The 18,389-nt window shown below is 39.6% G+C and overlaps 1 protein-coding gene across 4 annotated transcripts in view; it reads left to right on the forward strand.

Moving 5' to 3' along the window:
• Positions 1-18,389, forward strand: part of BLM (BLM RecQ like helicase) — an 89,384-nt gene that overhangs the window by 14,897 nt on the left and 56,098 nt on the right. For 3 of the 4 annotated variants that reach the window (XM_045058760.1, XM_019831839.3, XM_023254891.2), the window contains exons 2-4: positions 14,491-14,592; positions 15,760-16,460; positions 17,543-17,699. In XM_045058760.1, the coding sequence (XP_044914695.1) occupies positions 14,495-14,592; positions 15,760-16,460; positions 17,543-17,699 (956 nt within the window). In that variant the 5' untranslated portion in view covers positions 14,491-14,494. Of the gene's footprint in view, positions 1-3,157; positions 3,696-14,490; positions 14,593-15,759; positions 16,461-17,542; positions 17,700-18,389 lie in introns of those variants that run through there. The other variant, XM_019831837.3, reaches the window with a different exon arrangement.

The raw sequence follows: 18,389 nt of genomic DNA on the forward strand, positions 1-18,389 counted from the left end.
ATGTGAGAAATCCCTGGAGACAGATCCTGGACACGTTCTTCTGATTTTCCGTCCCGTTTTCTAAGTACCTCTTCAGTTGTGTGTAACGTGCTGGTAAATCCATTCACTGAATTCTTCTTCTTGGTTATTGCACTTTTCACTTTTAGAAGCTCTCTTGGCAAGGTCATTTTTATAGTTTTCTGGTTACTGCAGATAATTCCAAGCTTGTCTTTGATTTTTCTAAACACTAAGTTTAATTGCTTCATATACTTTTATGCCCAATACTGTTTGGCTTTCTTAGTACAACTAATTCTTCTTCCTGGTGCCTCGTTTCCTTGTGTGCTTGGCTGTTTTTTGTCTGTGTTTGCTACATATTGACTTGAAAAATTATTTGTGGGAATTACTTAAGGCCTAAGGTAAAGGTACATTCTTCCGGAGACATTTTTGCGTTTGTTTCTGCTTTGCTTTAGGATGCTTTGGCATTAGGATTGCTTTACTGTAAATTCATGACTCAAAGTTTTAAAAAATTATTCAGGTGTAAAAATTGATTTGAAAATATTCTCGGGCTTGTGGGTTCAGGGTCTCTCCCTCTCAGTCCTTCAACAACTGGTGACTTTCCTTCACTTACAGATACCAGCGATAGAAATGAAATTTAATTTTACTTTACCCCTTTGGGGTGCTGGTTTTATAGCAGAACATTTCCCACCCTGGTTAGGCCTTAACTCGGACTTTGTCCATCTTTTCACTCCAAGGCTGTCAAAACTGATATCTCGATTCTCGGAATTAGACATCCGTCTTAGGATAAAAGCAATTTCAGGGCTTTCCGTAGCTCTCTGATTGCTCGCTTTCATTTAGATTTTGGCCTGATAATTTTTTTAACTTCTTATCAGAGATTTGATGTATTTAATAAGTCCTTTTTTTACTCAACAATAATCTAGAGCAACTCTCAAACTTTTTTTTATAAAGGGCCAGGTAGCAAATATTTTAGGCTTTGCAGACTAGATAGTCTTTTGTGATAACTACCCAGCTGTGGTGCTAAAGCAGCCATAGGTAGTATGGGAACAAATAAGCATGGTTGTGTTTCACTAAAATGTTTTTTACAAAAACCGGCTGCAGGCCAGATTTGGCCCGTGAGTCATAGTTTGCCAGCTCCAGATCTGGAGTCTATTGCTTACTGAACATCCCAGTAACACTTGTTAAATACTGAGTACTTTCCCTATTTTGTTGTGTTTCTTTCATCACACATTAAACATGTTTTAGAGACTAGATTTTCCTGTATTTCTTTTTTTTTTTTTTAAGTTTATTTTGAGAAGAGGGGGGAGTGAAGGAGAGCATGTGGGGGAGGGACAGAGAGAGAGGGGGAGAGAGAATCTCAAGCAGGCTCCACACCCTCAGCGCAGAGCCCAACCTGGGGCTTGATCCCATGAACCCTGAGATCACCTGAGCCAAAACGAAGAGTTGGACACTTAACCAACTAAGCCACCCAGGCACCCTTATTTTTCTTTTTTAAAGACGAGTACCATGACATTTAAATGACTGTTACATTTAATATGATTGTTTTTCTAATGCTAGTTACAACCCCAGTGTTACTTAATATTGTTGTCTTGTGCTTTTGTCAAATGAACTTTAGAAGCATTTTTGTTGAGTTTTGTGAAGTATTCTGTGGTGTTTTAATTGGAATTTTGTTAAACTCACGAATTAATTTATGAAAAATTGTTATCCTAATGATGTTTAAACCTTTTCATTGAAGAACATGAAATATTTCTCTATTTTTCTAAATTTTTCTTTTTTTCTCCCAGTAATATTTGGTCATTTTCTTTATATCACGAAGATATATGTCTTTTGCTAGGTTAATTGGTAGTTTAATACTTCTCATTGCTATTGTTAACTGAATGCTTTTTTAAAAATTGTATTTTCCGGTTAGTTATTACCACTACATGAGAATGCATCTGACTTCTGTGGATTTATATTTATCTTTTATTTAACCATTTTGCTGAAGTTTTAATTATCTATTGTTATGACTGATTTTCTTTGGATTGTGTTGGTATATAATCATATTGTCTGCATGTAATGATATTTTCATCTATTCTTTTCTAGTATTTCCTTTTTGAATAATTTTGCATTGGCAAAAATGTCCACTATGAGAGTGAAAATAGGAGAACAGCCTTGTTTTTTGCCCCTATTTTTTCATGGATTCACCCCTGTTGTAAAATACAAGATAATACAGTGGGTGTCAATTTTAACTTCTTTTTTTTTTTTTGTCTTTTGTCTTTTGTCTTTTTTTTTTTTTTTTAAGTGGGCTTTATGCCCAGCACAGAGCCCAATGTGCAGCTTGAACTCACAATCCTGAGATCAAGACCTGAGCTGAGATCGAGTTGGACGCTTAACTGACTGAGCCACCCAGGTCCCCTTTGATTTTAACTTTAATTCTGTGTTTTAATGTCTCAGAAGTGGTTTGAGTTTTATCAGATGGCTTTTCAAAAATGTACTAATAGTACATACTGTATGATTCTCTATATATGAATTAGGCAAAACTAATCATTTGTGATACGGTCAGATAGTGGTTACATCTGGCATATATTAACTGGGAGAAGGAACAAGAAAGCATATTGTGCTAGAAATGTTCTGTACTGTGATTTGAGTGTTGCTTTTATAGGCAAATATATAAGTAAAACCATATTGAGATGTTTAAGATCAGTGCACTTTACTGCATGTATGTTTTACCCCAATAGAAATGTATTTTTAAAATCTGTTGATCTGATCATACTGATTGAAAAAAAATTTTTTTTCTGTTTATTTTTGAGAGAGAGAGAGTGGGCATGTGTGCTCGCACGCAGGAGAGGGGCAGAGAGAGAGGGAGATAGGGGACCTGAAGCAGGCTGTGTGCTGACAGCAGGGAGCCCAATGTGGGGCTCAAACTCAAAACCGCGAGATGATGGGGGCGCCTGGGTGGCGCAGTCGGTTAAGCGTCCGACTTCAGCCAGGTCACGATCTCGCGGTCCGTGAGTTTGAGCCCCGCGTCGGGCTCTGGGCTGATGGCTCAGAGCCTGGAGCCTGTTTCCGATTCTGTGTCTCCCTCTCTCTCTGCCCCTCCCCCGTTCGTGCTCTGTCTCTCTCTCTCTGAAAAATAAATAAACGTTGAAAAAAAAAATTAAAAAAAAAAAAAAAAACGCGAGATGATGATCTGAGCCAAAGTCAGGTGCTTACCTGACTGAGCCACCCAGGTGCCCCTGATCACACTGATTTTTATTGATTAAACTGTTACAATGATGTATCGTTACTTTAAATACATTTTTACTATTGATTTTAAAAAGAGAGGCCATTAAAAACCCGTGTAATAAAAACAGTGATACAGAAGATCTTTGGGCAAATGGACCCAGCAACCACCTGATACCCAGTAATTAATAAATTTTCCTTCTTGTGGGATACAGTGGGATTACAAGTTTTGACAGCTCTGCTTTTCTTAGGTAAGTCATACAGAGCTATGCCTCTTCCCAGAAGAAACTATGTATGGCAATAAATGGAAGAAAACCCACTTTTATAAGATCCTAGTCAAAAGTCTCTCTCTGTCTAGAAATTGTGTTTGCTTGATGTTTGATTTGATTACAGGAGAGAGGTGTTACTTTCCACTGGTGCCCCATTGAGGTGACCTTGAGGTTCATAAGGTTATGATTGGCTCCTGCTCTTGCCCTAGAAGGTGGCTTAGCCTTTGAACAGTAAGTAACCACATGGAGCTCACCCCCGAAACCTCCACTTCTAGCGGAAGACAGGAAGCAGTGCAAGACATACCTGAATGTTAGTTGGCGCTGAATTTCTTAAGAGCGGTCTTTTTGGCAGTCTGTCCCCCGGTCCTGAAATAGCCATCTCAAGACAACAAAAAGAGTAAAAGAAAGACTTGACCTAGAGAAAAGGTAGTACGGATTTTGGTAGATCCCAAAATAGCAATAGTCTATTTTGATCCCAAAATGAGCAATAGTCTCATTTATTTGAAAGAAGAGGAATTCTGCCTTTAAAAAAAAGAAAGAAAGAGAACTTCGCTTCCTTTGTCCTGTGTCTTGCTGTTTTCCTGCAGTCTCTTTTTAACCTTTTGTTGTAATAACTTTGTGTCGCAATAACAATGCTTTTCCTGCTAGTGTTACTAGGACGTTGTCTGACGGACCTGGTTAACTCAGATCATGTGCTCCTTCCACTAACTTCTTACATCTTTGTTTTGGTTGGTTTTTAAATGCTGAAAAAAGTTAACAGTTTATTATAATTTCTTTTATTTAACAACCGAGGAAGTTCGTGGCCACTAGCAGTTCCAGTGCAATTTCAAGGGTGGGGAGAGAGTTCAGGCGTCTCTGTTGGAGCTGTGAGTGTAGCGAACCGTGTAGGTGAGATCCGCATGTACTTTTGATAGCGCAGGTGGAGGGGTCCCTCCGAAATCGACTTCATTAGCCTCCCGCGCAGCAGACTGTCCAGGGCCACGCAAAGGCTTTTGTTGTTCCAGATGTTAGCGTAAGTCCACGACCGTCCAAAGATAGCAGCTTGGCAGGTGATGTCAGGGCCTTAAAGGCCATTGTCAGTTTTCTCTTCTCCATCCCTTACGTGTTCTTAGGAAATTCTGCTTCAAATCCGCAGAGATGTTACTAGCTTCCTGGTGAGGCCGGGGCGCAGAATCTGCTGCCCGCTTCCGTCTACCTAAGCTTTTGTTTTTAAAATCAGTGTTGCTATTTGTACGTTTCTTAACAGCCAGTGTTGAAGGTAAGGCTTCAATCTTACAATGTTCAAACTCCAAAAAGGTATTTCTCTTGTCACATGTGAATGAAAGTTGCTTGGGTCTTGTATGCTGAGGATCTTATAAATGCTGTGTCCCTCAAATAGTCAGAAGTAATTCTGTTTATTACTACAAATGTGATACTTTTTTTCTAAGCCACTTGTAGAATTTTTTTAAAAAAATTTTCCTTGTGGAGGCGCCTGGCTGGCTCAGTCAGTAGAATGTGCAGCTCTTGATCTTGGGGTCATGAGTTTGAGCTCCACATTGGAGGTAAAGCGTACTTAAAAAACGATAATAATAAAATCTTTTAAATAAAAATTTTCCTTGCAGTTTAATGTCCTTAGACTACTTCTTAGTATCATGACCTGTTTGTTAAATAAAGGCCCTTTCAGTTTCTGGCCTAAACTATTATTGTTTATTCAAGACACTGTTCAGATGGGACTCTTTTAATCCTTTATTCTTTGCCATTGGTTTCTTTTAATTCAAAAGACTTTAACTCTCATTTGCTGGGTGTATGTTTTGTATTCCAGCACTGGATTGTTATCATCCTCTTCCTTCTTTTCACTGATTTATTTATTCTGTCTGTGCATGGATATGGTCTTCTGGTTTATTATGTTTCATTTGGTAAATTTTTTTGCACTGTTGAATTAGTGTTTTGTTTTTTGCAATGGCTTAAGGATAACTTCCCCCCCTTAAGTAAGAGAAAATTGTGATCATTTTCCAAATTATACTTGTGATTCCTGAGATGGGTCTTATTCAGAGATTTACTTTAAAGTTTTCTGGGCTCATTGCTTTGTTCCTCTCCTTCAGTATTGTAGAGCCTTTCACTGGTCTCTAGTTTCAGTTTATTCTCCTCCTTTAATTTCATACCACCGATACTTGCTGTTGTTGATAAATAATTTTGTGTGTGTCGGACAACTTAACGATGTTTTAATGGAGTATACAAAGGAGACCCCTTTTTGCTTCTCAGCGTTCACCAATGTCTTCAAAGTGTTCTCGCTGAAGGATTTGGAGTAGAAAATTGCGTACTTGCTACCATGCTTTGGAGTATGTCTTTCGCTAAAGGTTGCTACCCTGTAGCAATAACCAGAGTCATGTAGCTTAAAAGTAGGGGCCCCTGGGTGGCTTAGTCAGTTGAGTGTCCGACTCTTGATTTTGGCTTAGGTTCGTGGGATTGAGCCCCGCATCCAGCTCTGTGCTTACATCACGGGATTCTCTCTTACTGCTCGGGATTCTTTTTCTGCCCCTCCTCGGCTTGTACTTGCATGCACACACGTGCACGCTCTCTCTCAAAAGAAATAAATAATAAAACATTAAAAAAAAACTAGAAGTAGAGAATAGCCCAGGGTTAAGGCTGCCTGCATGCCAACTATAAATCCATAATGTTATCACTACAGTTATGAAATATTTCATCAAAATTTTTACTATCGAGATGGCTATATACACATATCATCATGCTGCGGAGTAATGTTAGAAATCTCTATTAGAATACCATGGCTGGTATACCACCTGGGGGGCTCAGTCGGTTGAGCGTCCGACTTCAGCTTGGGTCATGATCTCACGGTCCGTGAATTCGAGTCCCACATTGGGCTCTGTGCTGACAGCTCAGGGCCTGGAGCCTGCTTCAGATTCTGTGTCTCCCACTCTCTCTGCCCCTCCCCTGCTCATGCTCTGCCTCTCTCTGACTCAAAAATAAATAAAAACATTAAAAAAAATTAAAAAAAAAAAAGAATACCATGGCTGGTTTTGATCCAAAAATAAGTAAGACATGGAAAATTCATAAAAGGATGCGATAGAAACTATGAAAGCTTAGAAGAAATATGGGACAAGGTTAAGTAATGATACTATGGACCATTTTGTTCTTAGTGTCTTAAGGCTGGAGGTCTGTGTGCCTCTGCCCCCCACATCAGCTGCTGAGGTTGAAATTCTGAGAGGCAGTAGTGTGACTTCAGTCTTTCTCATTTAGACTGTGAAAGACTTCCATGTTGGACGGACCTTGGAGAGAGCATATTTAAACAAAATACTAAGCCTTTTAAACTAGATGCAAAATGGGGAGGTGCCAGGATGCCTGGCTGGCTCAGTCAGAGGAGCATGTGACTCTTGATCTTGGGGTCATGAGTTTGAGCCCCACATTGGGCATAGAACTTACATTTAAAAAAAAAAAAGAAGGTAATGAAACGGGAAGGTGCTTTTGGACACACAGAGACTGTGGTCTTAACATATTCTCTACGAGGGGTGCCTGGGTGACCCAGTCAGTTAAGCGTCTGACTCTTTGTTTCAGTTCATGATTTCACAGTTACACAAGTTCAAGCCCCGCATTGGGCTCGCCCTGACAGTGCAGAGCCTGCTTTGGATTCTCTGTCTGGCACTATCTCTGTCTCTCAAATAAACTAAAAAAAATATATATATACACCACGAAAAAAGAAATCAGGGCCCTTTGGGGAAATGGCTGATTCTAAGTCTGAAACAAACAATGCAGAAGATTAGCCTGGGATATCTTTTCATTCCAGATAGTGAGGGAGCTCGCAAAGACTATTTTAGGACTACTTTAGCAAGGACTATCAAGGTTACGTCAAAAAGACTAAAGAGGCTCCCGCTGGCCAAACATGAAACAATTGGAGAATCAATAAGGACGATAACTGTATTGGACTAAAATATGCCTAAAGTGGGAGCACCTGGGTGGCACAGTCAGTTAAACATCTGATTCTTGGTTTTGGTTCAGGTCATGATCTCATGGTTTGTGAGTTCGAGTCAGGCTGTGTGCTGGCCGTGTAGAGCCTGCTTGGGATTCTGTCTCACCCTCTCTCTCTGCCCCTCCCCCATTTGTGTGTGAGTATGTGTGCCCTCTCTATCTCAAAAGATAAACTTAAAAAAAAATAAAATACACTAAATATGTTTAACCTATGAGTTCATAATAATAATGAAAGATAATTGAGCATAATTGAAGGTTGTTAGAAAATCAAGTCATTATTTTGAAAATTAATAAAGGTAAGAATCTAACATCCTGTCTTTCCCACATGAACTGTAGTATACTAGGTAACAAAATAGTAGATTCGAGAAGGCTTCTCTTGATAGAAATATTCAAGATAATGAAAAAGGAGGGACGACAGGATTAAAATACATCATTTTAGGGGCACCTGTGTCTCAGTCAGTTAAGCATCCGACTCTTGATTTTGGTTCAGGTCATGATCTCAGGTTCGTGAGATCAAGCCCTGAGTCAGGCTCCACGCTGAGCATGGAGCCTGCTTGTGATTCTCCCTCCCTCTGTTCCTCCCCCGCTCACTTGCGTGCATGCTCACTTGCGTGCATGTGTGCTCTCCTCTCTGTCTCTCTCAAAGATCAATAAACATTTTTTGAAAAAATGAAAATAAGGTAAAACAGGGGTGGCTGGTTCAGTCAGAGGAGTCGTGTTGCTCTTGAGGTCATGAGTTTTGAGCCCCACATTGGATGTAGAGATTACTAAAATAAATAAACTTAAAAAAAATCAAGTGAAACAGTTGTCAAACATAGTTTATTTTAATGATCAGTGAGTGGATTGTGATTTATGCAGAGCATCATATTTCCATGAGTATCATCTAGTGTTGTTAACCCTTCCTCCTCAGTTACATGGCATTAAATAAAAGTAAGTTTCTGATAAAGATGGAATGGGAGAGGGATTGTAACTATCAGCTCGAGTGAGACTTTTCTTTTAATGTTTATTTATTTGGGGGAAGAGGCAGAGAGAGAATCCCAAGCAGTCTTCGGACTGTCAGCTCAGAGCCGGATGCAGGGCTTGAACTCGTGAACCGTTAGATCATGACCTGAACCAAAATCAAGAGCTGGATGCTTAACTGGCTGAGCCACCCAGGTGCCCTGGAATGAGAATTTTTAAGCCTAGATTTCAGCTCTCCCGTCTTCCTTCAGCCCCAGGAATTTTCGGGTCGCTGAGGCCGTGCGTTACCCTGTGCTGTAGTTCAGCGATTTCACGCTTGTCACACGAGGGATGTAAATCTGCTTGGTAAAGTACTCTTTCAGGCTCAGACTTGATAATGATGGAAGTCTGGCCTCTTGCTGGCAAACTGTCGTTCTCGTTGGTGATCCCTTTCTTCTTTTCCCGATTTTCCCCTCGGGCCGAGAACTGCGTTCATCTGTTCTTTGGGTTTTCAGGGTGCCTTCTTCAGTTTCTCACACCGCCCTCCCCGGGCAGCTTCTGCTTGCTCCGCAGGCCCAAGCCAGGTCCGGTTTTCCTCCAGATCGTTTCCAAATAATCTCTTCTCTGATGTCTTTTGTGCTTATTTTAGTATTGGGGGAATCCAGGTCATTTTGCTATTTAACTAAGCCTTCAGTGAGTTAAAGATTATACATTTTATTTATTTATTTTGTCTTCAAGTACATTCCATCTGTTTAATTCCTCATGTCATTCTTATGAGACCAAATTTACACTGTGACATCCTTGCATAATCTCTCCTATCCACTTCCTCCTCTTTGCTGTGTCTTCTGACCATTATGTAACAGGACTACAGATTTCCTAGGCCTGATCCAGCTAATTAACATGCTACTCAGCTCATCCACTGACGGCTTTGTAGCAACTACTTTATTTTTTAAAACAATTAGTTCTTTTTTTTATAACTGAATATCCAACTTCATATTTCCAATATCTTTCATTAAGTCTCTGAGGACGTTTTATCACTCCTCTCAAAGTAGGATATTTTGGTTTAATGACTTTCTATTATATTCTTTTTTCTATTTCATTGATCCTGGTTTTTTTACATTAATTAATTGATTTTTTAATTTATATCCAAGTTAGTTAGCATATAGTGCAACAATGATTTCAGGAGTAGATTCCCTAATGCCCCTTCCCCATTTAGCCCATCCCCTCTCCCACAACCCCTCAAGCACCCCCTCAGTTTGTTCTCTATATTTGAGTCTCTTCTGTTTTGTCCCCCTCCCTGTTTTTATATTCTTTTTGTTTCCCTTCTCTTATGTTCATCTGTTTTGTATCTTAAAGTCCTCATATGAGCGAAGTCATATGATATTTGTCTTTCCCTGACTAATTTTGCTTACCATAATACCCTCCAGTTCCATCCATGTAGTTGCATATGGCAAGATTTCATTCTTTTTGATTGCCAAGTAATACTCCATTGTGTATATATACATATGTGTGTGTGTGTGTGTGTGTGTGTGTGTGTGTGTGTGTGTGTGTATACATACATATATACACCACATCTTTATCCATTCATCTGTCAGGGACATTTAATTTTTTGAGGGATCTCCATACAGTTTTGCAGAGTGGCTGCACCAGTTTGCATTCCCACCAGCAGTACAAAAGGGATCCTCTTTCTCCGCATCCTCTCCAACGTCTATTGTTGCCTGAGTTGTTCATGTGAGCCATTCTGACAGGTGTGAGGTGGTATCTCATTGTGGTTTTGATTTGTATTCCCCTGATGATGAGTCATGTGGAGCATTTTTTCATGTGTCGGTTGGCCATCTGCATGTCTTCTTTGGAGAAGTGTCTATTCATGTCTTTTGCCCATTTCTTCACCGGATTATTTGTTTTTTGGGTGTTGAGTTTGATAAGTTCTTTGAAAAATTTTTTTAACGTTTATTTTTGAGAGGGGGGAGGAGAAGCAGAGAAAGAGAGGGAGAGACACAGAATTGAAGCAGGCTCCAGGCTCTGAGCTGTCTGCACAGAGCCTGACATGGGGATTAAACTCACAAACAGGGAGATCATGACCTGAGCCAAAATTTGACGCTTAACTGACTGAGCCACCCAGGCGCCCCTGGTAAGTTCTTTATAGATTTTGTATACTATCCTTTATCTGATATGTCATTTGCAAATATCTTCTCCCATTCTGTAGGTTGCCTTTTAGTTTTGCTGATTGTTTCCTTCGCTGTGCAGAAGCTTTTTATTTTGATGAGGTCCCAGTAGTTCATTTTTGCTTTTGTTTCCCTTGCCTCCGGAGACATGTTGAGTAAGAAGTTGCTGTGGCCAAGATCAAAGAGGTTTTTGCCTGCTTTCTCCTCGAGGATTTTGATGGCCTCCTGTCTTACGTTTAGGTCTTTCATCCATTTTGAGTTTATTTTGTGTATGGTGTAAGAAAGTGGTCCAGGTTCATTCTTCTGCATGTCGCTGTCCAGTTTTCCCAGCACCACTTGCTGAAGAGGCTGTCTTTATTACATTGGCTATCCTTTCCTGCTTTGTCAAAGATTAGTTGGCCATATGTTTGTGGGTCCATTTCTGGGTTCTCTGTTCTGGTCCATTGATCTGAGTGTCTGTTTTTGTGCCGGTACCATACTGTCTTGATGATTACAGCTTTGTAATACAGCTTGAAGTCCGGGATTGTGATGCCTCCAGCTTTGGTTTTCCTTTTCAAGATTGCTTTGGCTATTTGGGGTCTTTTCTGGTTCCATACAAATTTTATGATTGTTTGTTCTAGCTCTGTGAAGAATGCTGGTGTTATTTGATAGGGATTGCATTGAATATGTAGATTGCTTTGGGTAGTATGGACATTTTAACAGTGTTTGTTTTTCCAATCTATGAGCATGGAATATTTTTCCTTTTTTTGTGTGTGTCTTCAATTTCTTTCATAAGCTTTCTATAGTTTTCATTGTATGGATTTTTCACCTCTTTGGTTAGGTTTATTCCTAGGTATTTTATGGTTTTTGGTTCAATTGTCAATGGGATCAAGTCCTTGATTTCTCTTTCTGCTGCTTCATTGTTGGTATACAGAAATGCAACCAATTTCTGTGCGTTGATTTTATATCCTGCGACTTTGCTGAATTCATGGATCAACTCTAGAAGTTTTTTGGTGGAATCTCTTGGGTTTTCCATGTACAGTATCATGTCATCTGCGAAGAGTGAAAGTTTGACTTCTTCCTGGCCAGTTTGGATGCCTTTTATTCCTCTGTGTTGTCTGATTGCTGAGGCTCAGACTTCCAATACTGTGTTGAATAACAGTGGTGACAGTGGGCATCCCTGTGTTGTTCCTGACCTTAGGGGGAAAGCTCTCTGTTTTTACCCCTTGAGGATGATATTAGCACTGGGTCTTTCATATATGGCTTTTATGATCTTGAGGTATGATCCTTCTCTCCCTGCTTTCTTGAGGGTTTTTATCAAGAAAGGATGCTGTATTTTGTCAAATGCTTTCTCTGCATCTATTGAGAGAATCATGTGGTTCTTATCCTTTCTTTTATTGATGTGTTGAATCACATTGATTGTTTTGCGGAAATTGAACCAGCCCTGAATCCCAGGTATAAATCCCACTTGGTTGTGGTGAATACTTTTTTTAATGTATTGTTGGAGACGGTTGGCTAATATCTTGTTGAGGATTTTTGCATCCATGTTCATCAGGGAAATTGCTCCATGGTTCTCGTTTTTATTAGGGTCTCTGTCTGGTTTTGGTATCAAGGGTAATGCTGGCTTCATAGAATGAGTTTGGAAGTTTTCCTTCCATTTCTATTTTTTGGAACAGCTTCAAGAGAATAGGTGTTAACTCTTCTTTAAACATTTGGTACAATTCCTCTGGAAAGCCGTCCAGCCCTGGACTCTTGTTTTTGGGGAGGTTTTTGGTTACTAGTTCGATTTCTTTGATGGTTATGGTTCTGTTCAAATTTCCTATTTCTTCTTGTTTCAGTTTTGGTAATTTATATGCTTCTAGGAATTTGTCCATTTCTTCCAGATTACCCATTTTATTGGCATATAATTGCTCACAATATTCTATTATTATTGTTTGTATTTCTGCAGTGTAGGTTGTGATCTCTCCTCTTTCATTCTTCATTTTATTTATTTGGGTCCTTTCCTTTTTCTTTTTGATCAAACTGGCTAGGGGTTTATCAATTTTGTTAATTCTTTCAAGGAACCAGCTCCTGGTTTCATTGATATGTTCTATTGGTTTTTTGGTTTCAATAGTATTGATTTCTGCTATAATCTTTATTTTTTACTGTCTTCTGCTGGTTTGGGTTTTATTTGCTGTTTTTTTTCCAGCTCTTTAAGGTGTAAGGTTAGGTTGTGTATCTGAGACCTTTCTTCCTTGTTTAGGAAGGCCTGGATTGCTATATACTTCCCTCTTCTGACCGCCTTGGCTGCGTCCCAGAGGTTTGGGTCTGTGGTGTTATCATTTTCATTGGCTTCCATGTACTTTTTAATTTCCTCTTTAACTTCTTGATTAGTCCATTCATTCTTTTGTAGGATGGTCTTTAGTCTCCAGGTATTTGTTATCTTTCCAAATTTTTTCTTGTGGTTGATTTCAAGTTTCATAACATTATGGTCTGAAAATATGCACGGTATGATCTCGATCTTTTTGTACTTGTTGAGGGCTGATTTGGGTCCCAGTATGTGATCTATTCTGGAGAATGTTCCATGTGCACTCAAGAAGAATGTGTATTCTACTGCTTTAGGATGAAATGTTCTGAATATATCTGTTAAGTCCATCCAGCCCAGTGTGTCATTCAAAGCCATTGTTTCCTTGTTAATTTTCTGTTTAGATCATCTGTCCATTGCTGTAAGTCAGGTGTTGAAATCCCCTACTATTATGGTGTTATTATCAATGAGGTTTTTTTTATGTTTGTGATTAATTGATTTATATATTTGGAGCATAAATGTTTACAATTGTTAGGTCTCCTTGGTGGATAGACCCCTTAATTATGATATAATGCCCTTCTTCATCTCATGTTACAGTCTTTATTTTGAAGTCTAGATTGTCTAAGTATCGCTACTCTGGCTTTCTTTTGGTGACCATTAGCGTGATAGATGGTTCTCCATCCCCTTACTTTCAATCTGAAGGTGTCTTTAAGTCTAAAATGGGTCTCTTTTAAACAGCATATAGATGGATCTTGTTTTCTTATCCATTCTATTACGTTGTGTCTTTTGATTGGAGCATTTAGACCATTGATGTTTAGAGTACTGAAAGATATGAATGTATTGCCATTATGTTGCCTGTAGAGTTGGAGTTTCTGGTGGTGTTCTCTGGTCCTTTCAAGTCTTTGTTGCTTTTGGTCTTTGGGGTTTTTATTGTTGTTTTGTTTTGTTTGTTTGTTTGTTTGTTTGTTTGTTTGTTTGTTTTGTCTTTTCTCCCCTCAGAAAGTCCCCCCTTAAAATTTCTTGCAGGGCTGGTTTAGTGGTCATGAACTCCTTTCATTTTTGTTTGGGTAACTTTTTTATCTCTCCTTCTATTTTGAATGACAGCCTTGCTGGATAAAGAATTCTTGGCTGCATATTTTTGTGATTCAGCACATTGAATATATCCTGCCCCACCTTTCTGGCCTGCCAAGTTTCTGTGGATAGGTCTGCTGCGAACCTGGTCTGTCTTCCCTTGTAGGTTAAGGACTTTTTTTCCCTTGCCGCTTTCATGATTCTTTCCTTGCCTGAGTGTTTGTGAATTTGACTATATGATATGCCTGTTGATGGTCAGTTTTTGTCGAATCTAATGGGAGTTCTCTGTGCTTCCTGGATTTTGATGTCTGTATCTTTCCTCAGGTTAGGAAAGTTTTCCGCTGTGATTTGCTCGCATAAATTTTCTACCCCTTTTTCTCTCTCTTCATCTTCTGAGACCCCTACGATTCTGATGTTATTCCTTTTTAATGAGTCACTGAGTTCTCTAAAGATTATATATTTAAAATTTCACCATTCGTAAAAAATGTCAAAACAATTTATTGACCCAAAGAACCCTAATTAATCTGGGAACAGTTGAGACAGTGCTCCACCCCCACCCCCAAGGAATACTATGATTAACGTGATGTACATAACTCTGCTGATAGTTCTTTTCCTCACTGTTTAGGATCATGGCTGCTATTCCCCAGAATAATCTACAGGAGCAACTGGAACGCCACTCAGCCAGAAAACTTAATAACGGATTAAGTCTTGCAAAACCGAAATCTTCGTAAGTATTTTGGCCGTCATACAGACACTGACCCACAGTATCATACAGATGAGATCTCTTCCCTTTCGACCCTTTCACTGCACATCAGGAAATGAAGCTGAGAGGGCCAGTGACTCTCCTACTTTGCAAATTAATGGTAGAACATGTTTTAGCAGCACCAGGTGCTAAATTGTTCAGTGACTTTGCCTTGTTCCTGGTGCATAATGCTTGCTCAGTGAATATTTGTGGGATGAATGAATAGTGAATCCTATAAATTTGGGCAAACAGGTATTTTTAATATTTTAATATAATTTTATATCCATTCCAAGAACAGTTTATATGGAAATGACAGCTCTCCAGTTCTGTTCTCTCCTCTAAGCTAGACTCCAAACTGCTTGTAGTGATACTTAATTTCTCAGCTGTGCCTGTACCAAGACTAGACACTGTTCTGGGCACTGGCTTTAAAGTTACCATTGACCTTCATGTCACTAAACCTCACAGACGCCCAGGATACCTGTCTCTTTTACTTGTTTTTCAGATTTCAGTGGAGCCTCTCTGGGTTTTGCCTCTTTTCCCCATAAAACTTGTATCAGAATGGCAACAAGTTGCCACATACGAGTTTCTTCTCCGTTTCTTTGATGCTGTCCCCTCCCACTGGAGGTGCTGCTGGCTGAGGATGGCCAGCCTGAGAAATAAAGTAGTGGGAATGGCCCCGACACTCTCAAAACTGAACCATTAGCTTCTGCATTAGAAAGATCAGAGCATACTGCGGCGCCCGGATGTCTCAGTTGGTTAAGCGTCTGACTCTTAATTTCAGCTCAGGTCATGAAGTCACAATTCATGAGTTCAAGCCTGGCATTAGGCTCTGCACTGACGGTGTGGAACCTGCTTGCGATTCTGGCTCTCTCTCCCTGTCTCTGCCCCTTCCGTGCTCGCTCGCTCTCTCTCTCTCTCTCTCTCAAAATAAATAATATAAACTTTAAAAAAAAAAGAAAGATCAGCTCATACAAAATAAAATTTAAGTTACCTTACACATTTAAAAACCAGAGAGGGAACAGGTTCTTTGATCACTTGTGATATAGTTAAGGTGAGTTGCTGTATAAATCAGGAACAGATTTTAGAGTTTTGTATAGTTGGTGTGTTTGTTAAAACTCGTCAGTCTAATTCAGTTTTCCAATTCTTTTTCAGAGGTTTCACTTTTAAAAAGAAAATATCTTCAGCCAACGATGTATCTGTCACTAGTGTATCAGTAGCAAAAGCACCTGTGTTAAGTGATAAAAGCGTTAATGTTACTGCGACCTTTTCCTTTAGTGAACCTTCACCTCATATCACAAGTCAGCAGACAAGGGTCAATGACTTTAAAAATGCTCCAGCAGGACAGCAAACCAGGAGAGCTGTTTCAAAACCGTCATTGCCAGATTTGCTGCAGGTTCCACGGGGAGTTTTTTGTAATACCCGGAACACATCGGTTGTAAAGAAATCCAGTAATGCTACTTTCAAGAAATTAGAATTTAGTTCTTCATCAGATTCTTTTGTTACTGTCGATGATTGGGATGATATGGATGACTTTGATATTTCCGGAAATTCAGAAGCATTTGTTACACCGTGCAAAAGTCACGTTGTAAGAGTAAGCACTGCTCAGAAATCGAAAAAGAGCAAGAGAAACTTTTTTCAAGCACAGCGATCTCAAGCAAATACAATAAAGGCTGATGTGACTCCATCCTCCTCTGCAAGTGAGCAAGCATGTGTGACTAAGGAACAGAACAACTACTCGGAATGGTTAAGTAACGACGTGATTTGCATTGACGATGACCCTATTCCCGAAGAGCTTCTAGGTGGAGATGCTCAGGATGGTCACCCTGTAAAAACTCACTTGGGAAAAGAAAGAGGTAAAAATTATATTTTATCTCATTTTAGTATGTTGATTGTATTAATTTATTCAAAGCCAGGCGTTGGGAACTACAGCAAGGAGATACAGTTGTTTTCCTTAGGCCCTTTGGAGGAACTTACTGAACAATGTGTTGGCCACGTCTTGAGGCAGGACCTACAGAAAAGATTTTATTCTGATAATATTATTATATAAACACGAAAAATAGCTCTATAATTTTACTTGTGAAGAAAATAAAGTCCATAGAGGTTAAATGGTTTCTTAATGGTCTCCTGGCTAGTTGGTAGAATTGGGATGTGGAACTAAGCCTTTCTGTTATAATTCCTTTATGGCTTGCTCCCATCTAAAATTAATGTAGAATATGATCTAATTATGCTATTGAAGTTTTACACATTCAAATCATTTTCTGTGTAGCCGTCATAATTATTAGGTGTCCAGAACCTACCAGCTAAGATTAGCCATATGTGGAAGTACCCAACATACAAAATAGGTATAAATACGAGACCAACACTTTTAGATACCTGAATCCCATCAAGGTTACTAGCGGCCGAGAGGGGACGGAGAAATGATCGACAGCAAGCAAAACTAAAGTCTAATCAAATGCGTTGCTGTTCATGGAGAGAAAATTGGGTAAAAGGTGAATTAGAAAGCAACCATGTGGCATCATTATCCCACACAGTCAAGAGAGAGAGGGAGAAACACTGAATCTGGCAGGACGCAAGTGACTAGGATGCCTTGGCGGTACAGTCAACCGCGTTTGTGCACTTATCATACTGATTTGTTCTACTTCCCTCTTAAATAAGAGCGAAAGAGCAAAACGGAAGTGCCAACGCTCAGTTGGGATCTGTAATTTACCTGGAGACAGACGTGGAAATCCTTAAGCAGATCTTTAGCCTCATTCCCACGTTCATTGGACTTAACCCGGTTGACTCAGTAATTCTTCAGGAAGAAGCACCCCCCCCCCCCCGCCCGCGCCCAGGTGTGGAAGGAGGGTGCCCTCGCCTGGTGTGACTGCCCGGAGTGCTCACTCGAGTGACGTCCCCGGAGTGATGAAAGTAACCCGTGTCCCCGGTTTTACTTTAGAGAGTAGCAAAAAGAAGATCTCGGAAGCAACGGAATTACATCCAGTTGAGAAGTCTCCGTGTGTTGAGCTCAACAAAGAGGATTACGATGCAGATTTCATTCCTCCTTCTCCAGAAGAAGTCACCTCTGCCTCTTCTTCCGCTTTAAAATGTCTCAGGTAAAACAGCTAGTTCATAAACATTGTTTATTTCTGGGATGTCTGAAACAATTCTCTTTAGCTTGGTAGCATCTGTATAGATTTATATCCTGCTTCTGCACAGTTTATATCTCAATGAAAGCGTCAGAAAATCCCTCTTTATACATTTTATTTAATTGATGGCATTCTAAAGCTGTAAACTTCCATTACTCTTAATAACACGGGACCTCCGAACAGTTTTATTGAGTTGATTTTTACAGGTGGAATATATTCCTAAAAATACTATATTTCCAAACTCTTAGACCTGAAATGACATAAAATGAACTCATTTGGAAAGTGACTTAGTAAATAATATGCCCTTTTTTTCTTTTTCTTTTCCTTTTTTTTTTTTTTTTTTTTTTTTGGTCTTGCAGTATAGAATTGGCCATTGTATTTGTCATTCTCTGAATTCTAGTAAATCGGTGACATGGTTGTGGTTAGTTGGTAGTGTGGGAAAAAGATGGTACATATAGCCCATCAATAGCTTAAAAAACTAATAGTCCACATTGCCTCTGTCTCCCACCCAATCCGGACCACAGTCCAGTTGAGTGACTGTGCTGTTAATCAATATTTTAATGAGAGCAGGTCCGTCTAGGATCTCACCTTCATCAACAAGGAGGTGTTTGCCTGCATAACCTCTTTCTCTGGGGTTGTGTTTTCACAGGTGGGTTG

The sequence above is a fragment of the Felis catus genome, chromosome B3 (assembly GCF_018350175.1).
Source record: "Felis catus isolate Fca126 chromosome B3, F.catus_Fca126_mat1.0, whole genome shotgun sequence".
Lineage (NCBI taxonomy): Eukaryota > Metazoa > Chordata > Mammalia > Carnivora > Felidae > Felis > Felis catus.